The sequence below is a fragment of the Nuphar pumila genome, chromosome 7, assembly GCF_984573655.1.
Source record: "Nuphar pumila chromosome 7, dmNupPumi1.hap1.1, whole genome shotgun sequence".
Taxonomy (NCBI): Eukaryota; Viridiplantae; Streptophyta; class Magnoliopsida; order Nymphaeales; family Nymphaeaceae; genus Nuphar; species Nuphar pumila.
Genome location: NC_143255.1, coordinates 15,646,797 through 15,674,369, shown reverse-complemented (window position 1 = coordinate 15,674,369; position 27,573 = coordinate 15,646,797). Strand labels below are relative to the sequence as shown.

At 37.4% G+C, this 27,573-nt stretch overlaps 1 protein-coding gene across 1 annotated transcript in view; it reads right to left on the bottom strand.

Moving 5' to 3' along the window:
* The window catches only part of LOC149831265 (30-kDa cleavage and polyadenylation specificity factor 30-like), a 44,288-nt gene that overhangs the window by 11,709 nt on the left and 5,006 nt on the right, over positions 1-27,573 (bottom strand). The window contains exons 3-5 of the mRNA XM_090013775.1: positions 12,480-12,642; positions 12,240-12,350; positions 6,786-6,854 (exon numbers count right to left, since the gene is read on the bottom strand). Of these exons, the coding sequence (XP_089869901.1) occupies positions 6,786-6,854; positions 12,240-12,350; positions 12,480-12,642 (343 nt within the window). The remainder of the gene's footprint in view (positions 1-6,785; positions 6,855-12,239; positions 12,351-12,479; positions 12,643-27,573) is intronic.

Genomic DNA, 27,573 nt, shown 5'->3' with positions numbered 1-27,573 from the left:
TCCTAAAGCTTTCCCCAATCAACTTTTCGGGTTGGCGATCCTGTATCCCACATTTATGTGATGAGAATTTTATATTACATCTATGATCCGAAATTTGAGAGACGGAAAGCAAGTTCAAATTTAATTTTGGAATAAATATAACTTTGGGAACAAAAAAATATTGTTTTTCAAAATCTCCAATTCATTTAATTTTAAGAGAAGCCCCATCCGCAGTAGAGACAAAGGATGGTGAGAGGTTTTCAGAATAATTGGTCAGTGTAAAAGCATTTGGAGTCATATGAAAGGATGTACCTGAGTCTAATAGCCAAAGAATTTTATCTGGAGGAGAGAAAGAGGATGCAGCGGCTCCAGAAATAGATCCCTTGAGAAGTGGTTGAAGAGCTTCAATAATTTGATTTATAGATAGATTGACATTGTTGGAGGTAGACAGTGTCTCCTCTCTAAAGGTTGTCGACATTGACACCATCTTTTTCCACTTGGGACACACGGGTTTTATGTGCCCTGGTTTTTTACAAAAATGACACACGATTTTACTGTAGTCTCTTCTTCCATATTGTCCATTATTTTCTCTTCCTCCTTTATTCTTGTTGAAGTGGGGAGGTTTATAAGGTTTAACATTGCTCCCCGGTCTAGATACAGCGTAAGCTCCCTCATCATTTTTAGAGGGGACGACCAACACATTTTAATTGGTTTTATTCATTCCCAATATAGTCTTTTCTCCACTTAATTTGGTAAGAACATCTTCTAAAGGTGGAGAAGAAAAGAAAGATAAAAGAGAGGATCTAGATTGTTCGAATTCAGGTTTAAACCCATTTAGGAAATTAAAAAAGTGATCATCTTCAAGTTGTTTTTGCCTCCGTTCGATTGCCTCTCCACTCCATTTAGGTTCAAGGATAGCAAGTTCATCCCTTATAGCGGATAATTTGGCAAAATACTCTTTAACCGACATCTCACCTTGTTGTAGAGTCAAAGCCTTCTTTTGGAGGTAATATTTATAGGACAAGTCTCTTGATGTATACATTCGTTCAAGATACTCTCATACTTGATATGCTTTCTTGAATTTCAATATATTGGCATTAATTTTGGTTTCCACCGAAGAGAAAAACCATGAAAGAATTTTATAGTTTTTCATCTCCCACTCTTCATGCCGTTTATTGTATTCTTCAAACGCCTTTTCTCTTTCTTCACCGTCAAGGACCTTAATCTCTCCTCTCTCAATGATAGTAATTTTAGGTTCGGGTTCGGGAATAGTTCCTTGAACATATCCCCAAAGACCCTTACCTTTGAAATGAGCCTCCATATTTTCGGCTCATACATGACAATTAGATCCATTTAATTTGAAGCCAAGAGAGAAGTGGGAGTCTTTTTCGCCCATTAGAGAGAAGAAAAAGAGAAAGAGATGTGTACCACAATGAGATATAAGGTCCTACTTGAGGTGGGATGCTTCTAAAATGTTGAATGAAGAAACGAGTCTTCACCCCCAATCACCCAAACTTGATGGCACGCTTTTTGAAGCACCCAATAGAGAGAACAAATCACACGATCTTCTTTTCTCCCAACCTGGCTCTAATACCATGTAAAAATATCTTCAAAGATGTGCACTACAAGCACAAGCTCCACGAAGGGATACATGTACAAAGACACACCAAGAACACTTGAATAAAAAGTACACAAAGGTACAAAGAGAACACTTGAAATGCAAAAGATTGAATCTATTTAGCAAGGGTGAGCACAAAGGCTCTCAAAAGAATGAATACAATTAGAGGGGACACACCCCTATTTATAATACAAGAGGAGACCGAAAGGAGGGGCTCCTACTAGACGTTGGAGGGGGTCCAACATCTCCCCCTCCTTTGACTTTTAGTCAAAAAGGTAAAAAGAAAAGAAAGAAAAAGGAAGAAAGAAAAAGACAAAAGAAGAAAAGTTACATGCACATTCACAAGTGTGAATATGCGTAAAATGGGAAATGACAGAAATGCCCCTGGGGCAAATATATATATATATAATTTAACAATTCTAAACCCATGTCATTTTCCTTCAATCAAAGCTTCCAACCATTGATAAACCAAACAGTTGAGACCTGGCTTTCGCAACCAGCAACCCGCAAAATAAAATCTCTTCATGTTAGGAAAACCTGCATCCAATTTAGAACAGCCCCATGATCCAAGAGAGCTTTAGGGCAGATGAATCATGAAATGCCTGGAAATTTATTATCCCTCATGTGTCATGCATAGTTTGGGTCAGTTATCTGATCGTGAGAACTTCACCCTAGCTAACAGAACATGTATCAGCTGGCCTTGGTCTATGAAAGCCCTAGAACCTCCTAAATGATTTTCATTCCCCCTATGTATTGTCACCTTCTTGGTGCAACACTGGGTTGAAATCTCCCATAATGCACTAGGGGAGGATTGATTGACTTAGATCTCTATTCTCCTTCCAAAATAGCTTCTGACCAACTTTACACTACCAAAAACAAATAGGCTCATTCCCAAACCCTGAACTAAATTGCATCACTAAAAAAAAATCACCAACTCTCTAGCACAGACACTCCTAGAGTTTTCCAATAAGACATTATATACCTCCAAATCTACAGATACATGGTATAAAGGAGAAACAACAATATCTCCAAATGAAATTTATGGTAGTTCTAAGTCCTCCTACTTTGTTTCAACCTTACCCACCAAATCAACTACAGTTACGTAAAAACATATCGCAACCCGGACAGCAGAAACTTCATATATTCATGCCAGCAGCTTCATTTGACACAATCAAAATTCAACTTGGATGTTCCCAAAGCACACTCGAGATCACTACAATGTAGGAGGGATTTGGAGAATTTCAATTCCATTACCATTTTTTTCTTCTTATTTCTGTTTAAAGCTTTTGTAGATGTCAAGACTTTTTGTTCTAGCTCACCATTATTCAAGAATAATAGTCCTTCAGAAAGGTGAACCAACAAATTGAGAGTCTCGCTCAACCCACAATCTGACATGGATCTAACACCTAATTCCCTGTATACATTTTATGAAGAGGTGGCTTTATTGACTTCGGAGCTCGGTTCCTTTCTCTCTATTGCTTAAGAGTGGATAATGGATATACTTCTCCTTGACTTGAATCATCCTCACTATGTCATTCAAAAGAGAAACCACATATTGTGGCTTCAAATGGGACGAGAATTGCCGCACACCAAGTGTGTCGCATACTTCCCGTTAAAATATCTGAAAGAGAAGACGCTAGAACAACACCATCTCTCATGTGCAGCCCCTCTATCACCATTTCAAACTACTCTCAGGGTGAATGTGATTATCTCGGCTTAGAGATCCTCGGATCTCTAATCCAAGGTTCTCTAGTCCAAGACCCCCTCCCCCTCGTCTCCCCCCCCCCCCTCCTCGGAGTTGAAAAACTCAGTTTTTTTCAGGGGGGGGGGGGGCATAAAATGGGGATCTCAAAACCTCCTTTATTTGTAAGGAGGTTTGATCAAGACGCAGACCCCATGCCTCGATCCACTAAACCTTGGTTCTCCTCAGAGATCTGAGGTAATCAAACACACCATCAAGGTTTCTTACATGAGCAATTGCATCTCCTTCCCCTACTGCCACCAATTTGAGAAAAGGGGAAAGAATCTTCAGCATTTACAAGCAATAGAAAATAAAAAGGTTTTTTGATTGATAGAGAATAATGTAATTAGATAGGCCTGCTCAAATTGAATCCATGGACCCTTCAGATCTTAGTCAAAGAAGATCCAGTCTACCAAGAGCCATGGATCCAATGAAGACGTGTTTCAAAGATTACTAGTGAAATTGTGGCCTGGATCTAGTTCTGACGCCAACAATGGTCTCTTCACGTTCCATCATAGCCATGCTCATGTTGGTTGTGAGTTTGCCACCACCCACATCCAGTGGTGATCTTACTTCTAGAGTCCCTCCCTCCTCCCGAGAGCAATGTTCGAATAGTTGAACTCTTTGATTATCTAGAGGCCTACTAGCACCAACTTCTAGCCAGCACTACAACGATCCAAATGACGAGTTTACAAATTTCCCACAACTCATTGGAGGCAGCTTCTAGCCTATACACCTTACAGAGATACCAGCCCCTCCCTACTACAATAATTGCAAGATTCAGCCTCCTTCACATAGTCGGTCTCCTTGAGAACAATTGGAATTGAACTCACGTATAGAAGACACCACCTTTGATGCAGGGCTGACCCTCTTGGTAGGAGAGTAATCTTCAGTATGTGAAAACAAAAAAAGAATGATGAAGTTAGATAAAAGAATATTAAAGGAGAAAAGGGCATTACAGAAATAGAAGAAGATAATAGAAGTAGGGGAAATGTTAAGATGACCCGAAGAAGGGGACATTGATAGAAGGGACTGATAGCTACTTCAACTGCTTTGATACCATACTAGATTTTGATGTGGGAGAACCAATTCATTTAGGTATACTGAATTAGACAAGAGAAAGGATAAAGAGAAGGTTGAATCACGCTGTGGGAGCAAAAAGTCCCCAAAACTACTATTTAGGGGATGTGCTCTTTGAGTAATGTATTAATTAGCTATAGGATACATTAAAATTTTAACCCTAGCAGTTAATCAAGTACAAATTGATGTGGCACTAAAAACATGATTATGACCACATATTACAAAGATGCTATTAGACATCAAAAACTTAGGTCTCACAGTAAGTGTGTATATGTAAAGTGAAAAGACAAATCCACAGTTGACATAGAAACATATAAATATAATTAAGACTTGCACACACAAATACTCTCTAACTATATTTCTTCACATAGATTTAATAAGTCAAATAAATAATTAGCATGTCAATAAGGAGTTAGCAATATATAAGAGCCATATCACAAACCTTGTTATCAAGATATTCTCAACAAGGAATATCTTGGGAAAGTGTGAAAAAATGTGTTTTCCTTGAAAAATCTCAAGCAAATAGTGTAATAAAATATAAAAAATACTAATATATATATATATATATATATATATATATATATATATATACACTTTAACAGAACATTTCTTATGCCCTAGATTGAGTGCTCTCTTCACTCTCTAACACTGACCCAAAAAGGAACTTTTAGGATGCCAAATTTTAGTTTGAAAATACAAATAGCTGCATCCAATAAATGTTGCTGATTTTAGTTTAAAAATAATGTGATGCATGAAAAAATATTCAGTTGGGTTGTTGGTTGAATCATATTTATCATATTAAAAACAAGCTCAAATTATTATTTCTTCCTTCCATTCAATGTGGGAATAATAATCCCATATCGAAGAAAAGAAAGAGGGGAGACCCTTCAATGGCCTGTGTTAAAGGCCACTCCTCCCTTTGTAATGTCTCAAGGATGGGTAATTGCCCATATGAGTTGGATGGGCAATCACTGCTTGCCTCCATCATGTGGATGGGAAGCCTTGCAATTTTTTATTACTTTTTTTATAAAAAGTTGGAGGGTTGAATTACAAGTTCACCCTTACTTTAACAAGCAGATTTTATCATGTGTTTTTGAAAAAAACACAATAAATGTGCAACAAATACAAATTTGGTGTTATGGTGAATATGTGGCTTTTTTGTGTGAAAATTGCAATAAATTGAAAATAACTGATATTTGTGACTGTGATAAAAGCTACAATGCTGTAGTTCCAAGAAAATACTTGCACAAAAGGCCACAATACAAATTGATGTGGCACTAAAAACATGATTATGACCACATATTACAAAGATGCTATTAGACATCAAAAACTTAGGTCTCACAGTAAGTGTGTATATGTAAAGTGAAAAGACAAATCCACAGTTGACATAGAAACATATAAATATAATTAAGACTTGCACACACAAATACTCTCTAACTATATTTCTTCACATAGATTTAATAAGTCAAATAAATAATTAGCATGTCAATAAGGAGTTAGCAATATATAAGAGCCATATCACAAACCTTGTTATCAAGATATTCTCAACAAGGAATATCTTGGGAAAGTGTGAAAAAATGTGTTTTCCTTGAAAAATCTCAAGCAAATAGTGTAATAAAATATAAAAAATACTAATATATATATATATATATATATATATACACTTTAACAGAACATTTCTTATGCCCTAGATTGAGTGCTCTCTTCACTCTCTAACACTGACCCAAAAAGGAACTTTTAGGATGCCAAATTTTAGTTTGAAAATACAAATAGCTGCATCCAATAAATGTTGCTGATTTTAGTTTAAAAATAATGTGATGCATGAAAAAATATTCAGTTGGGTTGTTGGTTGAATCATATTTATCATATTAAAAACAAGCTCAAATTATTATTTCTTCCTTCCATTCAATGTGGGAATAATAATCCCATATCGAAGAAAAGAAAGAGGGGAGACCCTTCAATGGCCTGTGTTAAAGGCCACTCCTCCCTTTGTAATGTCTCAAGGATGGGTAATTGCCCATATGAGTTGGATGGGCAATCACTGCTTGCCTCCATCATGTGGATGGGAAGCCTTGCAATTTTTTATTACTTTTTTTATAAAAAGTTGGAGGGTTGAATTACAAGTTCACCCTTACTTTAACAAGCAGATTTTATCATGTGTTTTTGAAAAAAACACAATAAATGTGCAACAAATACAAATTTGGTGTTATGGTGAATATGTGGCTTTTTTGTGTGAAAATTGCAATAAATTGAAAATAACTGATATTTGTGACTGTGATAAAAGCTACAATGCTGTAGTTCCAAGAAAATACTTGCACAAAAGGCCACAATACAAAGCATAAGATACACTTCTAAAAATTTTCCAACCTTCACAGGTAAATTTTCATTGTATGGATTCCTCAGATGCCGAGTTTTGTGGAATGACAATTCGCATAGCTGCAATTACCACAGAAGATGATATCAGTTTTCCTCCTAAAGAAGAAAAGATACAGCAAAAAATATACTAACTTTTTAATTTCTAATCCAGAAATTATATAGTATGTAACAAGCAAATAACTCAGAGTTGCCCAAAGGAGGGTTGGCGTAGTGGGGTGGGGCCTTGGTTGCTAGACAGTCATTCAAGGTTCGATTCCCATCGGTGTCTCCCCTTTGGGCAAGCCAATGCGTAGCATAGGCCCTGGGGGCAGGGGTCTTAGCCTCGGAGTTTTATGCTGCAAGCACGGCGACCTTAAGTATTGTAATGAAATGGATTAAATCCAAAAGACGTCACTTATGGAGCAAGAACACACTTCAATCAAGAATAACACTTGATTGAATAAGCCACACCACCCTAACAAGGGTCAAAATATTCTTGTTATTGCATAAGAAAAAGCTCCCTTGAGAGTAAAGAATACAAAGGCCTATTTATAATAAGGGACCACAAGGGAGCAGCTCAAAGTAGCTGTTGGGCTGCTTGTGACCGTTGGGAGCGGCTCCAACAGCTAGTTAGAGCTGCCCCGTCAATACAAAAAAGCTAAAAAGTACATAAATAAAAGAAATAAAAAGGTGGTCAGCCCCTAATGGGCTGACGCCTATTACAGTGAAAAGACTGAAATACCCCTGATGGGTATTTTGGTTTATATATATATATATATATATATATATATATATATATATATATATATATATATATATATATATATATATATTAACAAGTATGGCAGGTTGAGCCAACGCAACCAGGTCTTCGTGCCGGTTGCAGTTTCTTCGGGTTATAAATCCAAAAAAAAAACACAGAGTATACTGCAAAACCCTCATGATTTAACAGACCCATGCTTCCCATATTTGGAACAAAGGAGGACAGTATAGACATCGGTACCATCCAATTAAGACAGATGAGTCCCCTGCATGAACAATGCAGGATTTTTCAAAAGTGACTAGCTTATAATAATTAAAAAAAATTAGACCAATTAGTTCAGACCAAGCCACTGATATTGTTCCGGCAAAATTCTCAGGATATACATGCCCTGTAAATATCACGAAACCTGGTAATTCTAAGAAAAAAATAAAAATAGAAAATATGAAAGTACTAGAAATTGTCCACAATAATGCAAAAGATTAAAAAGAAAACTGCTAAAAGTAGAAAATTCAGGAATCAGAAAAGAATCATATTTTATTTCCATAGATACATAAAAAAATAGAAAGGTAAAATGAAAATATCAAGATAAAACTAAACAGTTTCACGATATTAGTACCAAGTTCTTTTCAGAAAAGCTGTATTGTGAAAATATCATGATAATTTTACTGTATAAGCCATGTCACAAAGACACGTGGACACGAGGACACATGACAGGTTCAAACTGCTAGTTCAAAATTTTTTGGAAAATAGGACACCAGGACACAAAATTTTAAATTTTTAATCAAATAAAAAACTATTTTTTTGATATTTTAATGTTAAAAATGCAATTTTATTGAAATAAAACTTTAAAACATTAAAAAATGTTAAAATAATATTACAATATTGTCCATATGTGCCAGAGTCTATGTCCACATGTTCGTGTGTGACCGCTCATGTCACCAGCTCATGTCACCAGAGACACGCCACCAAAATGACATGTCCCTATGACATAGCATTTAAGTTGATCTGTTTATAAATCCTGATAACATCAAAATGTTTTCAAAATATCACCTATGTCTAAAATTTCAACTATTCAATTTAGAATACTGCTTTAGCCTAAATATACTAAGGATGACAAATCAATCAGAGAATGATACTTCTCACATTCACCATCAAAACATGACCTCTATTTCATGTAAAATTACTAAAAACACATTGGCTGATGACAAATGAATGTAAAGTGCCACCATGGCATTTCAAAAATTGTACAAAATAAGTTATGTTTAAAAGGAAAGGAATTGCTTCTTCTTTTTTCTTTTTTAACAGGAAAGTTAGCATTTGCGCCTAACCCAAACAGGAGATGGTAAATTTCCAGGTCAATCGATAAGTAGATAACAGTCAAGGGGATATTCATGGGTATTGAAGTCAAGCATCTCATGCAATTTTGAATCCCGTGATTCACTTTCCCATGAAAATCATGAAACATACACAACGATGATGGAGGGACCTTGGGGTAGATTTTGTAAACATTGAACTCAACGAGGGTAGATGGTAGGGCATTGGCCAACTTGGCCTGGACTTGCCTTATGTGTTGGATTCGGGTTTGTATAAAATTGGCTCTGTACAACCTAGCCAACCAGGGGTAGAACTGACTGAACCCTAGTTTGAAGGACCTTTGTTTCAGGTGAGATCTAAGTAATGAACCTCAGCTGTTAATGTCAGTTGTAGCCGCAATATTTCTAGGCCCATGTTAGAGATGACTTCACATTTCAAACCTGAACTGAAATGATATAAATCTGGACCCTTCCCTCCAAAATACATGCCTACACACCTATCCTCCACGCAACAACAACTACGGCTTCATACCAAAACAATTGGGGTCGGCGATATGAACCAAAAAAGAAAATCATTCTGGGTCTTCCACATGAATCCTTCTCCTCCAATCATTTTTATCGAATGCCATGTCCTCAGTGAGGTTCAAAGCATTCATATCATTTCCTATCATCTCAATCCAAGTCTTCCTAGGCCTACCCCGACCTCTTTTAACTAATATATTTTCCCATTTCTCCATCCTTCTAACTGGAGCATCATTAGGCCTTCGCCGAATATATCCAAACCACCGTAAACGATTCTCTCTCATCTTATTTTCAATGGGTGCAACGCCTACCTTCTTACGTATCTCCTCATTCTGAATCTTATCTTTTATTGTATTTTCACACATCCATATAAGCATACGCATCTCAGCTACACTCATTTTTTGAATATGATGTCGCTTGGCAGCCCAACATTCCGTACCATATAGTAAAGCGGGTCTAATAGTCGTCATATAAAACTTTCCCTTCAACCGCAATGGCATTCTACGATCGCACAACACTCCAGTTGCACTTTTCTATTTCATCCACCCAACCTTTATCCTATGATTTACATCTCCATCAATTTCTCCATACTTTTGAATGATAGATCCCAAATATTTGAAACAATCATCCACCGGTAGTTCTTGCTCACCAAGCTTCACTATACTCCCATCACTACTTTGTTGCATACTAAACCGACATTCCATATATTTTGTCTTACTCTTACTCAACTTAAAACCTCTTGCTTCCAATGTTTGTCTCCATAATTCTAACTTAGCATTAACCTCAGCTCTAGACTCATCAATCAAAACAATATCATCAGCAAACAACATACACCACGACACATTTTCTTGAATTGATCTCGTAAGCTCATCCATCACTATAGCAAATAGGAAAGGGCTTAAAGCAGATCCTTGATGTAACCCAACCGTTATAGGAAAATTGGTTGTCACCCCTCCACAAGTGCGGACATTGGTTACTACTCCTTCATACATATCTTTAATTATACTAATGTACTTGAGAGAAACACCTTTCTTCATCATTGTCCACCAGAGAACGTCCCTAGGTACTCTATTGTATGCCTTCTCTAAATCAATAAAAACCATATGCAAATCTTTGTTCCTCTCTCTATATCTCTCAATAAGTTGTCTAAGAAGATATATAGCTTCCATAGTTGATCTTCCAGGCATAAAACCAAATTGATTCTCCGATATCATGACAACCTTCTTCAACCTAGACTCAATCGCCCTCTCCCAAAGTTTCATAGTATGACTCATGAGTTTTATATCACGATAGTTTGTGCAATCTTGTACATCACCCTTATTCTTATATAGAGGCATCAAAGTACTCTTCCTCCACTCATTAGGCATCTTATTTGTCTGCCAAATCTTGTTAAAAAGATTTGTCAACCATTCTACACCTTTCTCTCCCAAGCATTTTCAAGCCTCGATAGGTATACCATCTGGGCCAACTGCCTTTCTTGATTTCATTTTCTTCAAAGCCTCTGCAATTTCTTTCTTTTGAATCTTACGCATGAAGTCACGATTCATCTCATGAAAAGGCATGGAGAAGCCTCCAAGATCCTGAGGACTTCCATTAAATAGCTTATCAAAATAATCTTTTCATCTCTCCTTAATCTCCTCATCTTTGACTAAAACCCTTTGTATTTCATCTTTCATACATCTAACCATACTCAGATCCCTCGATTTACTATCTCTCATCTTTGCAAGCCTATAAATATCCTTCTTGCCCTTTTTGGTATCCAACTTGTCATAAACCTCCTTATATACCTTATCCCTCGCATTTCGAACTACTTTTTTAGCTTTCTTCTTTGCTATCATATACTTCTCCAAATTCTCATTATCACGACTCTTGCTTAGATTTCTATAACACTCTCTTTTAACCTTAATAGCTAATTTGACATCATCGTTCCACCATGATGTATCCTTACCTAGCAGTGCACCACCTTTAGACTCACCCAAAACCTCTTTAGCCACCTTTCTCATGCCACCCGCTATCTTACTCCACATTGATTCTGAATCATCCTCGAGACACCAATCAGCTTTCTTAACAACCTGCTATACAAATATTCCTTGTTTAGTTCCTTTCAGTGCCCACCACTTAATTCTAGGATCTATCCTATGTCTATCCCTTTTGCGGCATTGTCTAATTCTAAGATCTAAAATTAAGACTCTATGTTGTGTAGCTACACTTTCTCCCGGTATAACCTTACAATCGATGCAACAACCCTTATCTCTCTTTCTAAGTAGGAAAAAATCTATCTGACTCGTATTAACCCCACTTTTAAATGTTACTAGGTGAGACTCCCTTTTCCTAAACCAAGTGTTTGTTAAGATCATATCATAGGACAAACCAAAATCTAAAATCCTTTCTCCACTTTCATTTCTTTCTCCTATACCATAGCCTCCATGGATACTCTCAAATTCATCCCTACTAATGCCTACATGTCCATTAAGGTCACCGCCGATGAAAAGCTTTTCTCCATAAGATATCCCGTGTACTACTCCATATAAATCTTCCCAAAATTGACGCTTAATGGAATCATCTAAACCTACTTGAGGTGCATAAACACTAATAATATTAATATTATCCGTACCTAATACTAATTTAATAAGTAAAATCCTATCACCCTTCCTACGGACCTCAACTACATTATCTATAAACTCACGACTCATAACAATCCCTACTTCATTCATATTCCTATTTATTTATGTATACCAAATCTTATATCCCCAAGGTTCTATCACTTTTGCTTTCTCAGCTATCCTCCACACATAAACACAAAATTAGACTTAACCAGTTACAAACCCATCAAAAGTGGAAAAGCATTAGAATGCTATTAATAATTACCTTTAACCATTTCACAGAAAAATTTCGACCATAATGCGCTGTTCCATGGGCATACTTCCACCCACCACCACCAACAAATCCACCAGTTTTAGACATCATCCTTGCACACCCCTGTCGACACAATCCAACATACAGTTGATAAATGCCATTTAGATCCATGATTAAGACACTGAGCAAAAGTCGATGCAAAAAACTACAAAAAGAAGGTTCAGCAAATGTATACTAACAATCGTACAATACCTGGAAATTCCGTGTTCGATTGATTGAAAATATCAATATAACATTCTCTGATGTGTCAAAAGCTTCATTAAGCTTTGCTTCATTACTTCGTTGTGTTGCCCAAATACCCTTCTGTACAGACAGCTCCAGATTTTCTGGATTGCAACTCTTAACAATAAAGTACCTAATTTGACCATGGCATGAAAGAAGGAAATAAAATTTTGGTCACACAGATTCCACGAGTGTCTCTGTACAGGGTATTGCTCTAATCTAGCCACCTTTTGGAAATAAGAAATGTAATATATAGGGCACACTTTTTATTCAAAAAAAAAAGATCAATAGAGTACATTGTTAACATTATAAGTTATTGATTGACAAGCAAAAATATTTCCAAACTGCAGGCAATATAGAGAAAAAGAAGTGTCACTGCATGAAACCAAACGAGTGATAGACATTATGTAACAGAACCTAATTTTTGGTTAACATATCAAAAGAGATTGACAAATGTGAGTCAGCATGAAAACGATAGCCAAAGTTAGCCAAAGATTTTTATACAAAGCAAATTTTAGCACAGGAGGAAGCAGACGTTAAAATATGGTTCACGATTTTATCCCAGGTCTACAGCAGAACAAGAAAGGTGAGAAGAAGATGGTGGACAGGAATACTCTGAAAACGTTCCTCTCAACTTGAGGAAAACGTCTGGTTGATTCTTTTATAATAACAGCAATGGATATTTTACAGTATTGCTCTGCAACCTTTATCTCTAATATGACAAACAGAGGGTAAAAAGGGAACATATAAAATAATATAAGGATTACAATATAAAGACCCATTTTGGACGTGATTTGGGTCTGGAACTTCAACTGGATTCATATCTGATTCTCCAAGTCTTCATGTTCCAATAGCCGCTCTCAAGTTGTACATGATATTCACCATGGACAACTTGTTCTTCAAGTACCAAAATCCCTGAACCGTCGGGCCTTTTGTAAATATATCTGCAATTTGATCTTCAGTTCCAATGAATCTAGTCTCCAACTCCTTTTCTTCAATCTTCTGTCTAATGAAATGTTGGTCAATCTCAATATGTTTGGTTCTGCTGTGTTGGACTGGATTTATCAATATTTGGATTGCACTTTGATTATCGCAAAATAGAACAGATTTGGAGATTTTTTCTCCCAATTCTGTCAGGAGAAATCTGATTCATGCCAACTCTGAGGTGACTGCAACCATAGCTTTATATTCAACCTGGGTGCTCGATCTGGCAACTATCTTCTGTTTTTTACAACTCCATGATATCTCATTACTGCCAATAAACACACAATAACCAAAAATGGATCTGCTTTCATCTGGATCTCCAGCCCAAACAGCATTAGAGAATGCTAATAGTGACAACATATTTTATTCTTGCAATCTTCTTTTATACACTAAGTCATCTCCCATTGTACCTTTTAAATACCTTAATATGTGTTTTGTTGCCTCCATATGAGTAACCTTTGGTTCATGCATGAATTGAGACACTTGATTGACTGCATATGTGATATTTGGATGAGTAAAAGTAAGGTATTGAAGCATACTTACTAAACTTCTATATACAATGGGATCTCTATATAACTCTCCATCTGCACTACTCAATCTTTGATGTATGGGGCTTGGAGTAGATATTGGCTTGCAGTTTTTCATTCATGTCTTGCTAACAAGATCCATGATGTATTTATATTGAGCCAGAATAAGGCTATCATCATTCGTTCTATCTACCTCAACACCCAAGAAATATTTCAATTTTCCAGAATCCTTTATAGTTTATATGAAACCTCACACTCAAAAGAAGCTCGATGTTCTTGACATGACTTTCTAAATTCCCTGTAACTATAATGTCTTGAACATAAATAAGTATGAGTAATTATCCCATCTTCCTTGAAAATAAACAAGAAATGATCCATGGAAGACTTTTGAAAACCATGCATCTGGACTTCTAAAGAGAAACTTTCAAACCAAGATCTTGATGCTTGCGTTAACCCATATATAACTCTTTTCAACCTGCAAACATGAGTAACCCATTGGTTGTTCTATATAAATTTCTTCGTTCAAATCACCATGTAAAAATGCATTTTTTATATCTAACTGATTAAGAGCCCATTTATGATCAACGGCAAGGGACAAAATCAATCGAAGAGTACACATTTTGACAATGGGACTAAAGGTCTTATCGTAGTCCAAACCATATTTATGTGTATAACCCTTTGCAACGATCTTGGCTTTATATCTTTCTATAGTACCATCAGGCTTATACTTTATTTTGTACACTCATTTTGAACCACCAAAGTTCTTATCATTTGGTCTCGGTACTACATCCCATGTTTGACACTCTTGTAAGGCCTTCATCTCCTCATTCATAGCCTCAACCCATCTTTTGTGTTTGACTGCTTGACGAAAAGATTTTGGAGTATTATGTTTAACTATTTCAGTAAAAAATAATTGATGCTTTGTAAAGAAATTGTCATAGCTTAGCCATCTTTCAACCAGATGATGAATCCTTGTTGATCTCCTTGGCTCAACAATATCACTTGGAAGATATGGGCTTTCCCTTAAGGCTAATTTTGTGCTTGATTCTCTTGGTCTTCTAGTATATACAACACCTTTGTATCTTTGAAAACCAGATGGCGATTGTCATCATTAAGGTTGTTGTCCTGCACTTTAGGCTGCATCTCTTCAACATTCAAGTTGGACTTGGTACATTCCCTGTTAATTATCTTCAAGGTTGGGAAAGCCAAAAACTTCAGCACTCAGCCCTGGCTGATAATACGCTGTATGTGGGGCAGATTCAAGCGTATTCTGGACAGAGTTTTCTTTAGTAACGTCCTGAAATGACAGCTCATCAAATATTACATTTCAGGATATTCTTTATGAAGCACAAATCGGAAGTATTCAACATATTTCGTAAGTTCGATTTGTTTGTGAAGAATCATTTTCCTAATCCTATTCTTAATTTTCAATGTGATGGGGGTGGAGAATTCTGTTCAAAGGAATTCATTGACTATTTGAATGATAATGGAATTAATCGTAGAATATCTTGCCCAGGCTATTGGAACAATAATAAGGAATATATTGCAGAAGAAAACCAAACAGACGGCCTACTTTAAACAAATATCAAGGCATAGACGAGATTCCTTTCTTTCTTTTTTTTGGAAGAGTAAGGCAGAGAATAAAGGGTTACTCTTTTGCTGTCAAATGAAGCCTTGAACAGATGTTAAATATATTTCAAAGTAGGTCAAAACAAGAGACAATATATATATATATATATATATATATATATATATAAAAACTTCGTGGTCAAGATATATATGTAACAAAAAGATAAGAGGACAGATATAAAGATGAATCAGAAAATTAATTGAGAAGCCAGGGAAACTTGCAGTATTCAGATCTGATCAGATCTAATATCAAGAACAAGGGAGAAACAGGCTTTGTGTCAGATCTGGTACCAGAATCTGACCAGATCTGATTAACGTCAGATCTGATAACCAGAACTGATAATCAGAATCCAGAAAAAGATCAAATCTGATTAGATCTGACCAACGTCAGATCAGAGATCAGATCTGAGATAAAAAAAAGATTAAAGATAGATAGAGAAAAGAAGAGATTTGAGAAATAGAAGGAAAGTGATTTGGAAAAATAAAGAGATGAGACCTGATCAGATCTGATCAACGTCAGATCTGATTTACGTCCGATCAGAGTTCCAAAGAAGAAGATCAAAAGAGGTAGAGAAAAGAAAAAAAGAGATTTGAAAAAGGGTTACCCAAAAGGCAAATCAAGATCTATGAGGACATACCTGGAAAGAATCCGACCAACCGGCCCTGCTATGATACCAAGTTAAGATATGGTTAACAATTTTATCCTAGGTCTACCGCAGAACAAGAAAGGTGAGAAGATGGTGGACAGGAATACATTGAAAATGTTCCTCTCAACTTGACAAAAACGTCTGGCTGATTCTTTTACAATAACAGCAATGGATATTTTACAGTATTGCCCTGCAACCTTTATCTCTAATATGATACAAACAGAGGGCAAAAAGGGAACATATAAAATAATATAAGGATTACAATATAAAGACCCATTTTGGACGTGATTTGGGTCTGGAACTCCAAATGAATCCAGATCTGAATCTCCAGGTCTTCACGTTCCAATACCAGCTACAAGCTAGAAAGCCACCGTACAAACATTTAACTTAAAACTGTAGAAGTGCTATGCAATTTCAGCATACCACCATCTATTGATTAGATATAATAAGAGAAAGAATGACCATGGAAATGGAAACTAATAATAGCATTTACAAAAGTAGGGTAATTACAAATAAAGGGAATAAGCAGGGTTGCCGAAAGCGGCCATGGGCTTGGGGAAGCGTGCTTCTCCGAAATGTGCTTCGGAAACGCAAAACATGATGCTTTGAAAATGCACGGAGAAGCATCCATTTTGATTGGGAAGCCCATTCACTTCCCACTCACTTCCCCGATCGCTTGCCACTCGCTTCCCACTTGCTTTCCAATATTAAGATGCAAATTTTTTCTTCTTTTGGGTTTGGAGCCTTTAACAATTTTTTTGCCCAATATTAGAAAATTTGGATTCTTATTCTCTTCTCACTCGAATCCTAGGTCGCTTTTGATTTGTTTCCCTTCTCGCTTCCGAGCCTATTCCCAGTTCACTTTTAAGTCATCCTGCGCATCCCGCTTCCTAAAATTTTAGAAGTACCTCACTTCCCACTTCCGCTTCTCGAATCGCTTCCCGCTCCTGCTTCGTCGACTGGAAACTCTTGGCATAAGTCTTTTATCTTTTATACAGTAGAACACTGGTCCACAAGTTGCTAATCTTTTTGCCATTTTCCGATTTGTAAGCAACAGCATGACCCTCATTTGCTGCCAATGAGCACCCTTGGTTAAGTTGTTCAAACCTAAACATGCTCACTTGACCTATACGTTCATCTATCCCAATCTTTTGCTATGATACAAAGATCACACAAGGGCTGAATGTAGCTCTATTAAAATTTCAAATAACTATATATCTAAAAAGTTAATAAAGAAGCTCCTCCAGAAAATCCAAAAATGAATAAAGAATCTTTGGGAAACTGTTCCAGGGAAACCATACAATCTATGTCACATGGGTGCGGGTGTGGGTGCGGAGCAATTTTAAAAATTTTGGACACGGGGACATGGCTATATATATATATATATATATATATATATATATATATATATATATATATATATATATATATATATATATATATATATATATATATATATAACAATAATAAGACTCAGTCAAAGTTGTGCCAATTAGGGGACACGGCTATATATATAACAATAATAAGACTTGGCTATATATATATATATATAAAGATTGATTTTTTTTAGTTTTTATAAGTCTTTTGCCCTAAAAATAGACAAAAATAGACTCGGTCAAAGTTGACTGAGTCCAAAATGTAGATGGACTCGGCCCCAGTGCATTGACCGAGTCCGACACTTGGTTGACCGTGTCCGCACTAGTGTTGGGGCATGTCGACATGGGTGCGTCGACCTTATAGCCGAGTCCGTGTGACTTAGCATACAATTAATTGTTTGACAAATAGGAAAGGAAATAGACCAAGTAACTCATGAATCCCTTCTCTTTAAATCAAAGTTCCCAAGGCACAATACCTGGAAGTAAGGCAACTGGAGTAATAAAAGAAAAAATAAACAAGATATTTGCACCCAGGGCAATGATGCCATCACTAAATGTTCTAGAGCAACTTTTCTAGCAGCCTTCTGAGAGAATCAAACACAACAGCCTAGGCATGAAGATGTGTTACTACGACCATGTAACTTCTTATGATTATTTCAGTTGACAACGAACTGCTTTCAGGACAATGCACGAGTATTTATTGTTATGCACACACACCACAACAGAGTACATCTACTTCTAGAGGCCATGCAGGAAGCCTGGCAAATTCCAGGATCACATCTATTATCAACCTTTGGGATTCTAGAGAACTAAAAACCTCTTCTACGCCAATAATTTAGAATTAAGGATACACAAATGTCACAACATCATCACACAAAAAACCCTTGATTGTACAGACAGACAATCATGACTTAGTTATTTCAATTTCCAAATGAGGAAGACTTACCATCTATGAGATTCTGTACCAACACCAGCTGAAAATTATCAGATAAACAAGGTCTCGCCCACTCAATGAACAAAAGCAAAAGAAGTGACCAAGACAATTTCAGCTTTGGAAAACCCTGAGAACAACTGGCTACATAATCAACTATCATCTTTGGTTATTTTAGTTATCCATCTGCATGGATTCATAAGATGATGCAAGCTAGCAGCTTCCTTTTCAATGGTGAAGTTCAACCAAGCATGTCATTATGTGAGAGGGAGCATTGGATGAGTTTACAATTTTTGCTCTTAAGACAAAACATTAGAAAAAAGGATTGGAGGTCTCCAGATCAAGGATGTGAGTGATAAAGAAATGAGTAACATATCCCACTGTGCAAAATTATGTAGTCTAGTTTGGTAAATAATTCAAGATTTGATCATTTATTCAGGTTTGACTACTATTGTCTATCAGATTCCAGATATGGTTTTACGCTACAATCCAATCAGGTTTGTGCAGTACGTCAAAATTAGCCACCTTTGGCTTTTGAACCTGGTACATGGGTGTAATGACTTGCAAAAAGTTTAATTGTAACACCTTTAGTCCTACACTTTCTATAGTTTAAAACTAATTTGCACCCGAGACCTAAGAAACAAAAGAAGAAATGAGAACACAAAGTGGGTAGTGTTAAAACATATATATATATATATGTATACTATCCTGTGTATTTATACCAAAATACCCGATAGGGGTGTTTTGGTCTTTTCATATGTATTTTTTTAGGATCTTTGTTTTTTCTTTTTTCCATTTTTTCTCTTTTTATTTTTTATTTTTCTTTCTTTTGGGACCATTGGGGGCACCACTTAGTGAGAAGTTGGGGACCCCAACGTTCACTAAGGGGAGACCCAATGCCCCCCCTTTATGCTTTCCCTCTTGTATAAATAGGGGACTCCGCCTCTCTCATTTGTAAGGTGTTCTCTCATCTATTTCTTCTTGAATAATATTCTTTTATCCCTCGGCCCTCGTTCCATTGTGGGTTTTATGTGATTTGCACATTACGTGCTTGTGCTATTTGGTTCATTATTGAACCATTTCTTATTTCCTCACATCTCATTACAGGTAGGTGGAGAGAGAAAGAGATAGAAAGATAGAGGCTCAGGGTACATTCAATCTTCTTCATTCTATTCCCCCTCCTCCAAATAAGCATTACAAAGGGTGAAGTATGTAATAATTTCATGAACAAAAAAAATACTTGTGTGACTCATGATTACAAAAAAAAATACCTGGGTGAAGTATGACTACACGCCACTCCTCAAGGTGTCTCTGGTTTGCCCTAAGAACCATCACATGGGCAACAGTTGGAGAATCCGCTCCGCATTGCCCCCAATCACGAGCGACAGTCGGAGAATCCGCTCTGCGCTACCCTCCACACAAGCAACAACTGAAGAATCCACAATGTGTTGCCCTCAATATCGCCAGCGACAGCAAAGCATTCACCTCATGGTGTCCTCAACTCCATGAGTGACAGCTGAGCATTCACCTCATGTTGTCCTCAGAACTTCAGGCACCCCGAACCTGAAGGCGTGCCTCGCGCCCCCACAAAGATCTATTCAGTGTTGCTCCCAGGCACCTCAACATACAACTCATGTTGTATCCTTCTCTGGCTTCAACCCGTTGTTGTTACAACTCACAATACATCGCGTCTTATACCACAACAGACATCAAGTCACTTCAACAACAGTCCATAGCTTTCTTTGGTAGCCCACTCCTGTGCTCATGCCCAGAACCTTAGGGTGTTTCGTTCCAACAGAACCAACGCTTGCCTCTTTACTCTCATCACGTTTTGTGGACACTTTTGAGTCGAGGAGTATCCTGCTCCAAAGGAATCGTTGAACACTTGACCTTACCCACTGTCACATTACACCACACCTGCCTTACCAAGCTCTCGACACTTCTGCACTTGTACCATTGTCCAACCCACACACATCTTAACTTTCTTGCTACAATTGACCCAATGCACGCCTCATGCAATCGTAACCAAAAGACTTTCTTTGCTTTTGTGGTGCTTTACCTTAACCTATTGTCACTTCCCCAACTCCGCAACACATGCACGCACGAACACATCCCATACCGTGTTCGCGTATGCCTGAATGTAGTAATGTCTCGTACCGCACACACGCTCAGTCGTGCTACAAATCCAATCTGCAACACTTTCTCCCACCCAACTCTTTGAAGTCCTATTGAATTCTTAACCACATGGAGGGGTCTCGTCGTCTTTTGCGAATTTCCCTTAGACTCAACTTTGACTTTTCTTTTACTTAGGGTCCCGTAACTCTCAATCCAGCTCGGACGCTCGATCTTTCATCCCATCACAGACTCCTTCATATTGGGCCAAACTCATCCTCGCTCCACCGCATAAGGCAAATCCCCTTTAACTTGGGCACCCCGTCCGCCCACGACTTAAGTTAACCCTCAAAATTCTCGAGGCTACACATACCATGTCGAGGGAAAGAAACCAACTAGGGACTAGTCATGTAACTGAGCTTTGTTACTTGACCCTCTTCCGCCTTGGAAACTCTAGGAATACCTCAACCAACGCTTCAAAGGAAGCATGACCGACCACTTCAACTTGAGATCTCCCAACCATCACTAGAGCACAACGAACGGAGTGCTACGGTTTGCTCTGCCCCACAGTCGAACTCCAACAAAGGCTTCCCATAGCCCCGGGCACTCCACTGCATACCACAAGAGTCGACTACTTCGCAACTCCCAACGTTGACACAACAACATCCGCAACTCAACGGCATGCCCATGGTCCAACGCGCAATGTCGAGTTTCCCCCAAGCAATTGTTGATCGATGCTCCTCCGCAGCATGATAGAAGATGCGGGTCTTTTCCCATCTGGTCCTGAAACCACTCATAGCATTCCCACGTTGCAAACTTCGCAAGCACCCCTTCATGTCATCGCACAAGCCTCCAGTTTACTCACTTAGTCATCGACAACAACCCACCAGCAATTCCAAAACAGAAATCTGAACCATAAATAACCTTCACTTCATCGTCACAGACTTGATTTATTCACTTCACCTGCCTCAACGTGCCTTCATTACACGAGAGTGCATCGTATGTTGCTCAGTCATCGACAACATCACCATAAATCATTCTACTCTAATACCAGTTGTCACGGGCTAAATTTTTTGCTAGCTTGTGTGATGCCAGACAACCCACAACACCCTTTGTGTGATTGTCGAAACGATCATTGGCACTGCGCACCACCTCATGCACAGTTGCCTAAACGGATGTTCGACCCTACGCAGTGACCTAGACCAAGCCATGGCTCTACACATCTTCTTATGTGCGGTGCCACAATCTTCAACGAATGTACGGAAGCAGTCATCGTTCGGGTTTTGAAGAGGGGGCGACGCTCACACCCCTCTAAACCAACAACCCAATTCAACGTCGCTTCACCAAGGTCACGATGTGGCCTCTTGAAAGTCTAGTCCAAGAGACCTGCAGGTATCTCAACGGATGGAGGAAGGTCGTTGTGACCCAAGCCTTACGGCCCAGTTGATAGTTGTATGTCTTAGTCAGCAACACTACCCAAATCACTCACTAGCATGATTATGTGTCACCATACATGATTGAAAGCACCTAATGTGATTCTTAGGAGAGTTAGCCCTAACCCAGACGCAACCCATGCATACCAAACACTACGTGTAGGATGTTATCCAAGTTTAGGAGTACTTAACCAAATCTCCAAAGGCATCTTCCTTCAGTCCACTGAATAAATTCAATGTAGAACAATACACCACATCCTTGTCGTTACATACCGTTGCAACAACACCAATATTGTTTTTCATCGTATGGCATGCTACCATTGCATGCCACCAATAGCTCAACACATACTGCCCGCAGCCACATCCTGTATCATCACACACTGTCGCACAAATGTTGATACCATTATCCATTGCATGACACAATACTATCGCATGCCACCGACAGCCTAACGAATACCACCCACTACTACATCTGATGCATTCCTCACTCAATGGTACTTCACATTGCGCTTGACACATTCCAACTTTCGCACAACACAAGACAGTGCACAACATAGCTCTTGCCCAATGCCCGTCATCTACTTGAATGTCAAGTGCCTTTCTATCACCCGCACAACAGGTTGCGCCAACAATGTTGCCTAGCAATGCCCATTGCACACAAGGTTCATCCACCCCGAGACTATGCATATACATCGGTCCCCCAAAACATTGAGTGCCCTCTTTCACCCGCGTGCGTAACAGTGCATACGAGCTTGATCTGTGACAATGTGGATGCTTTTCTACATTTTTGTTTGCTAAATTGTTAGTTTGTTAGGTATTATTTTAATTTAATGTGCTCAATATGTATATGAAATTGATAATTAGCTTGTTATAACTTATTTCTTAAATTATTAATTTGTTAGTTTAGGCTTGTTGCTTATCAATTCTTATTTGTTATTGAATTTTGAATAAACTAACCTCGTTAGTTGTTACTAGTTTAGTTGGTTGTTAAATGTTAAATTAATTTATTGTTATTGGAATTTGATTCTTTGAATTTTTTATGTGAAATATCATGCAATATGTGTATTATATATATAGTCGTGTCCTCATACTCACATCTTTTGGAATTGTCATACCCGCACCTAGGTGACATAGGTATAAACCCTATGGAGGATGGCCTTTCAAGAACGAGGGAAGAAATTGTGCTTTTAGAGGATTAGTATTGGCTGCCCAAAAACGTGGAATAGATGTTTGGCAAGATGCTTACTTAAGTAGAGGGTGTACAAGGGGCCTTAAAGTAAGATACAAAGAATTTAAGGTGAATGAAAGAAAGTATATGTTACAAGGATAGGAATGGGAAATTGTAGCAAAGGCCTCTAATATAAGTAAAGAAAAGGAGGGTTGTAGTGTTGGTACGTCAAATCTTGGTATTCTTGACAGTTTTCCAATTTACCAATTTGAAATTTGATGGAAGAAATTATATAGAACGAGCTTGGTTTAATAATGAGTTGACAATTCTTGCAACAAGCAAGCAAATATATATCAATGGGGAAGTAAAGAAGCCAGATGAGAAGGAATAAGTTTATCCAAATTGGAGGAAAAAGAAAGCATCAATTACATTGTGGTTGCTCCAATCAATGTATCCAAGTATTCTAGAATATTCATATATTTGCAATCAGTCAAAGAAGTGTGATAAGCAGTAGCAAATGCATATTCTAAGAAGATCATAGCCAAAGAATATGAGATACTTGACAAGATGAGAACAAATTGTCAAAGTAATTTGGTGCTCCTACTAGGCCCCAGTACCTATGTTGCCAGTACCTATGTTGTAACTTGTCGACATGGGTGCTAGTGTTGGGTACTCTTGGATACAGGACAACTCAGTTTCAGACCTGAATCAATACATTTTATCCATTTTATGATTGTCAACATGGGTGCTAGTGTTGGGTACTCTTGGATACAGGACAACTCAGTGTCAGACCTGAATCAATACATTTTATCCATTTTATGATCTAATTTATTGTGGTCAACATGCCAGATCAAAAATACCCAATGTTAGTCATGTATTTGTTTTTTATTGCTACTTATCTATGTCTTTAACATGTTTCAGATGGTTTTTCATAATTGACAGTCAATAACTTCATATGTAGAGGATTTGTAAGATTTAGCAGTCACATGGATACTCCATTTTGACTGCCGTTCTGTCCCTTGTATACTAGTTATATTGAAAACTTCATAAAAATGGCTGTATACCCATATCTTCAGCTGTGTCCATGTGACATAGATTTAGCATAAATATGCACTCTTTAATGCGCTCTATATATATAGAAAATGGCACTAGAAACAGTCAATGACTGTCCATACAGTTAGTAGTGATTTTAAGATCCTACACACATGGGTGTGTGTGTAGGATGTGAAGTTGCCAAGAACGGCCATTGCTATGAACAGTATGGATGGTCAGTGTTGACCATTTAAAAAGTAGAACCTATTACCTATATAACATGGGTGCTTCAAAATGCCAAATGTACTTGTGTTGATGCTAGTATTTCTGGGTATTAGTGCTGGGTGCTGCCGCATATAGACATACTACATTGGTATAACTAAATCTATATTTATATATATGTAATTTTGTTTTAATTAATGCTAAACTAAGGTTCAATGTAGTTAATATGATCGATCATTCTAACTTTTCAATATCTTATCATATAGAAATTGGGATGAGTTTATTTTGTGACACAGAAAGAGAGAGTATACTAAGATATGTCTAAACCAAGGTAGTTTGTATCGCACCGTATCGTACGATGCGGTACGATACTATATAGAAAAACAATATGATACACACTTGTATCACGATACGAGTACGTCGTATATATTGTACGATACGAGCCCGTATCGTAAGTTTTAAAGACCTCTTGAGGGCCGACTCCCTCATTTGTGTAGAGGCCATTAGAGAGGTATCCACACACCCTAGGACTCCTCCAAGTGATTTGGGAGCCGATTCGTGTGCAAGGGAGAGGGTTTTTGTGATTTCATCAATAGTGTATTTCCACCATTTTTCCACTCAAGGAAGCGGGTTAAGGTACAAAAAACCTTATTTTTTTGCTTCTTATTAAGCTTTTTTGGGGGAAGATGGCATCAAATGAGCCAGCATGGCAATGGGATACTCGAATAATGAGTAAAAACTGGTTGAAAATTGAGTGCAACTATTGTCATGCTGTTATTTCGGGTGGTATCTCTCGGTTAAAGCATCATTTAGCGGAGACACATCTAAATATTGTGGCCTACACGTCAAGGACTCTATTGGATGTCGTGAAATGGCAATGCAAGCAAGTACATATTGGATTGAGAGTAAAAGGACAAGAAAAAGAAATGAGTGATGCAGAAATGGGGTATGTGCAGTCCTGTGAGGATGAAGATGAGCTTTCTACTTTTGATCCTACAACCCCTAGCATAGCCTCAGAAGTAAGAAGTTCTGTAGCGAAGGGGAAAGGTGTGGTTGGTACCATTAGTAGTGTCGCGGATACAAAAAGAAAAGAAGGAGTTCTTCGAGAGGAGGTAGAGCTAGAAGCTCCATTAGGAGCTTTGACCCACCTAGGACAGGCCAAGGCGCAACCCGATATTCGTACTGCTATGACTCCTCAGTATTTAGTCGAGTAGGTGAATGTCACGGTTGGGAACTTGGGAGATGGTTCTATGATGTCTGCATTTCTTTTAATCTAGCAAATTCATTTCATTTTCAAGTCATGGCAGATGTCATAACCAGTGTTGGGTCTGTATACAATATGCCTTCATATCATGCTTTGAGAGGAAAGATTTTATATGTTAGTGTAAATAAAGTGAATGCTTATTGTGATGAGATGAGACAATCATATAGAGAGAGACTAAGTATAGTAGCATCATGGCAGATGGGTGGACAGACAAAAAAATCGAGGATTGATAAATTTACTTGTCTATTGCCTTAAAGGAACTATGTTTTTAAAATCAATTGATTTGTCTGATATGCCCAAGACAATAGATGTATTGTTGGGGGTTTCAGCCTCAAAACATTGTATAGTTCATTACTGAAAATACACCGAATTATAGGGCTGCAGGTAAAGAAGTGGCAGAAAATTATGGGTCATTATTTTGGACCTTGTGAGCTGCCTATTGCATAGACCTTATGCTTGAAGACATTGGCAGCATGGATGAGATACAACATACAGTTGAATGCTGCCAAGAAATTACAACATTTTTTTATAATCACGTATGGGTTTTGAACTTAATGAGAAAGTATATTAATAGTGATGAGTTGATTCGTCATGAAAATACTAGATTTACTACGAATTTTTTGACGGTGGAGAGTCTTGTAAAGAATAGAAGTACACTTAAAAAGATGTTTTCTTCAGATGAGTGGAATGCATATCCCCTATTCCGAAAAAAGAAAGTTGAGAGAAATTGTAGATATTGTATTCATAAGTGAATTCTAGGATTCATGTCATTATACCTTTGGTGAAGGTGCTTCAATTCATTGACAGTCAAGACAGACCAGCTATGGGTTATCTCTCTGAGGACATGGAAATGGTAAAAGATGTCATTAAAGATAATTTAAATGGAAGGAAAAAAATTATCATTGACCATAGGTTGACTAAGCGGCTTCATTAACTTCTTCATTCTGCAGCATATTATTTAAATCTTGCATTTAAATACTCCCCTACATTTAAGATGGGCAGGGAAGTCAACAAGGGTCGCTTGGATTGCATTGAAAGTTTGAACCCTGATTATGGCATTCAAGATCAGAGTCATAAAGAAATGAAAATTTACGACAATGCATTGTATGATACGGGGAGACCTGCAGCAATGTGAAATTGTACCACAATGCGCCTAGGTAATTTATTTGTCTATTTCAATTTTAATTTTATATTGTTATTTAGTTATGATGTTTTGAATGATTATATGATTGTATGATTTGTATTAGTTATTGTTTTGTTGATTTCTCATTTTCTTGTTTTTTCAAACATGTGATGGACTAGGATTGGAAGTGATGTTTCAAACCTAAGTCAAACATGCAGTGCAAGTGGATGCAAAAAAAATTGAAGCATCCTTGAGCAGATTCATACAAAGCGAAGAAACAAATTAGAGCACAAAAGGCTCAATTACCTCGTGTATATTCGCCACAACCTACGACTGAGGAAAAAGTAATTTTAAAATTATAAAGTTTATTTGTCATATTTATGTGTTATTTAACATTTTTTATGCATACAAAACTCAACTAATTTTAAATTTACATGTTATCTTTTTAGGCAAATACAAAAGTTGTCATCAAGGAGGCACAAAGAACAATTTGATTCTATCAGTTTAGAGAACTTCAATATATTAGATGAATGGGTTGAAGAAGAAGCAGACCTAAATGAAGAGGACAGTCAATGAATAAACGTAGAAAGAGCTCATGTAGATGACGAAGACCCCA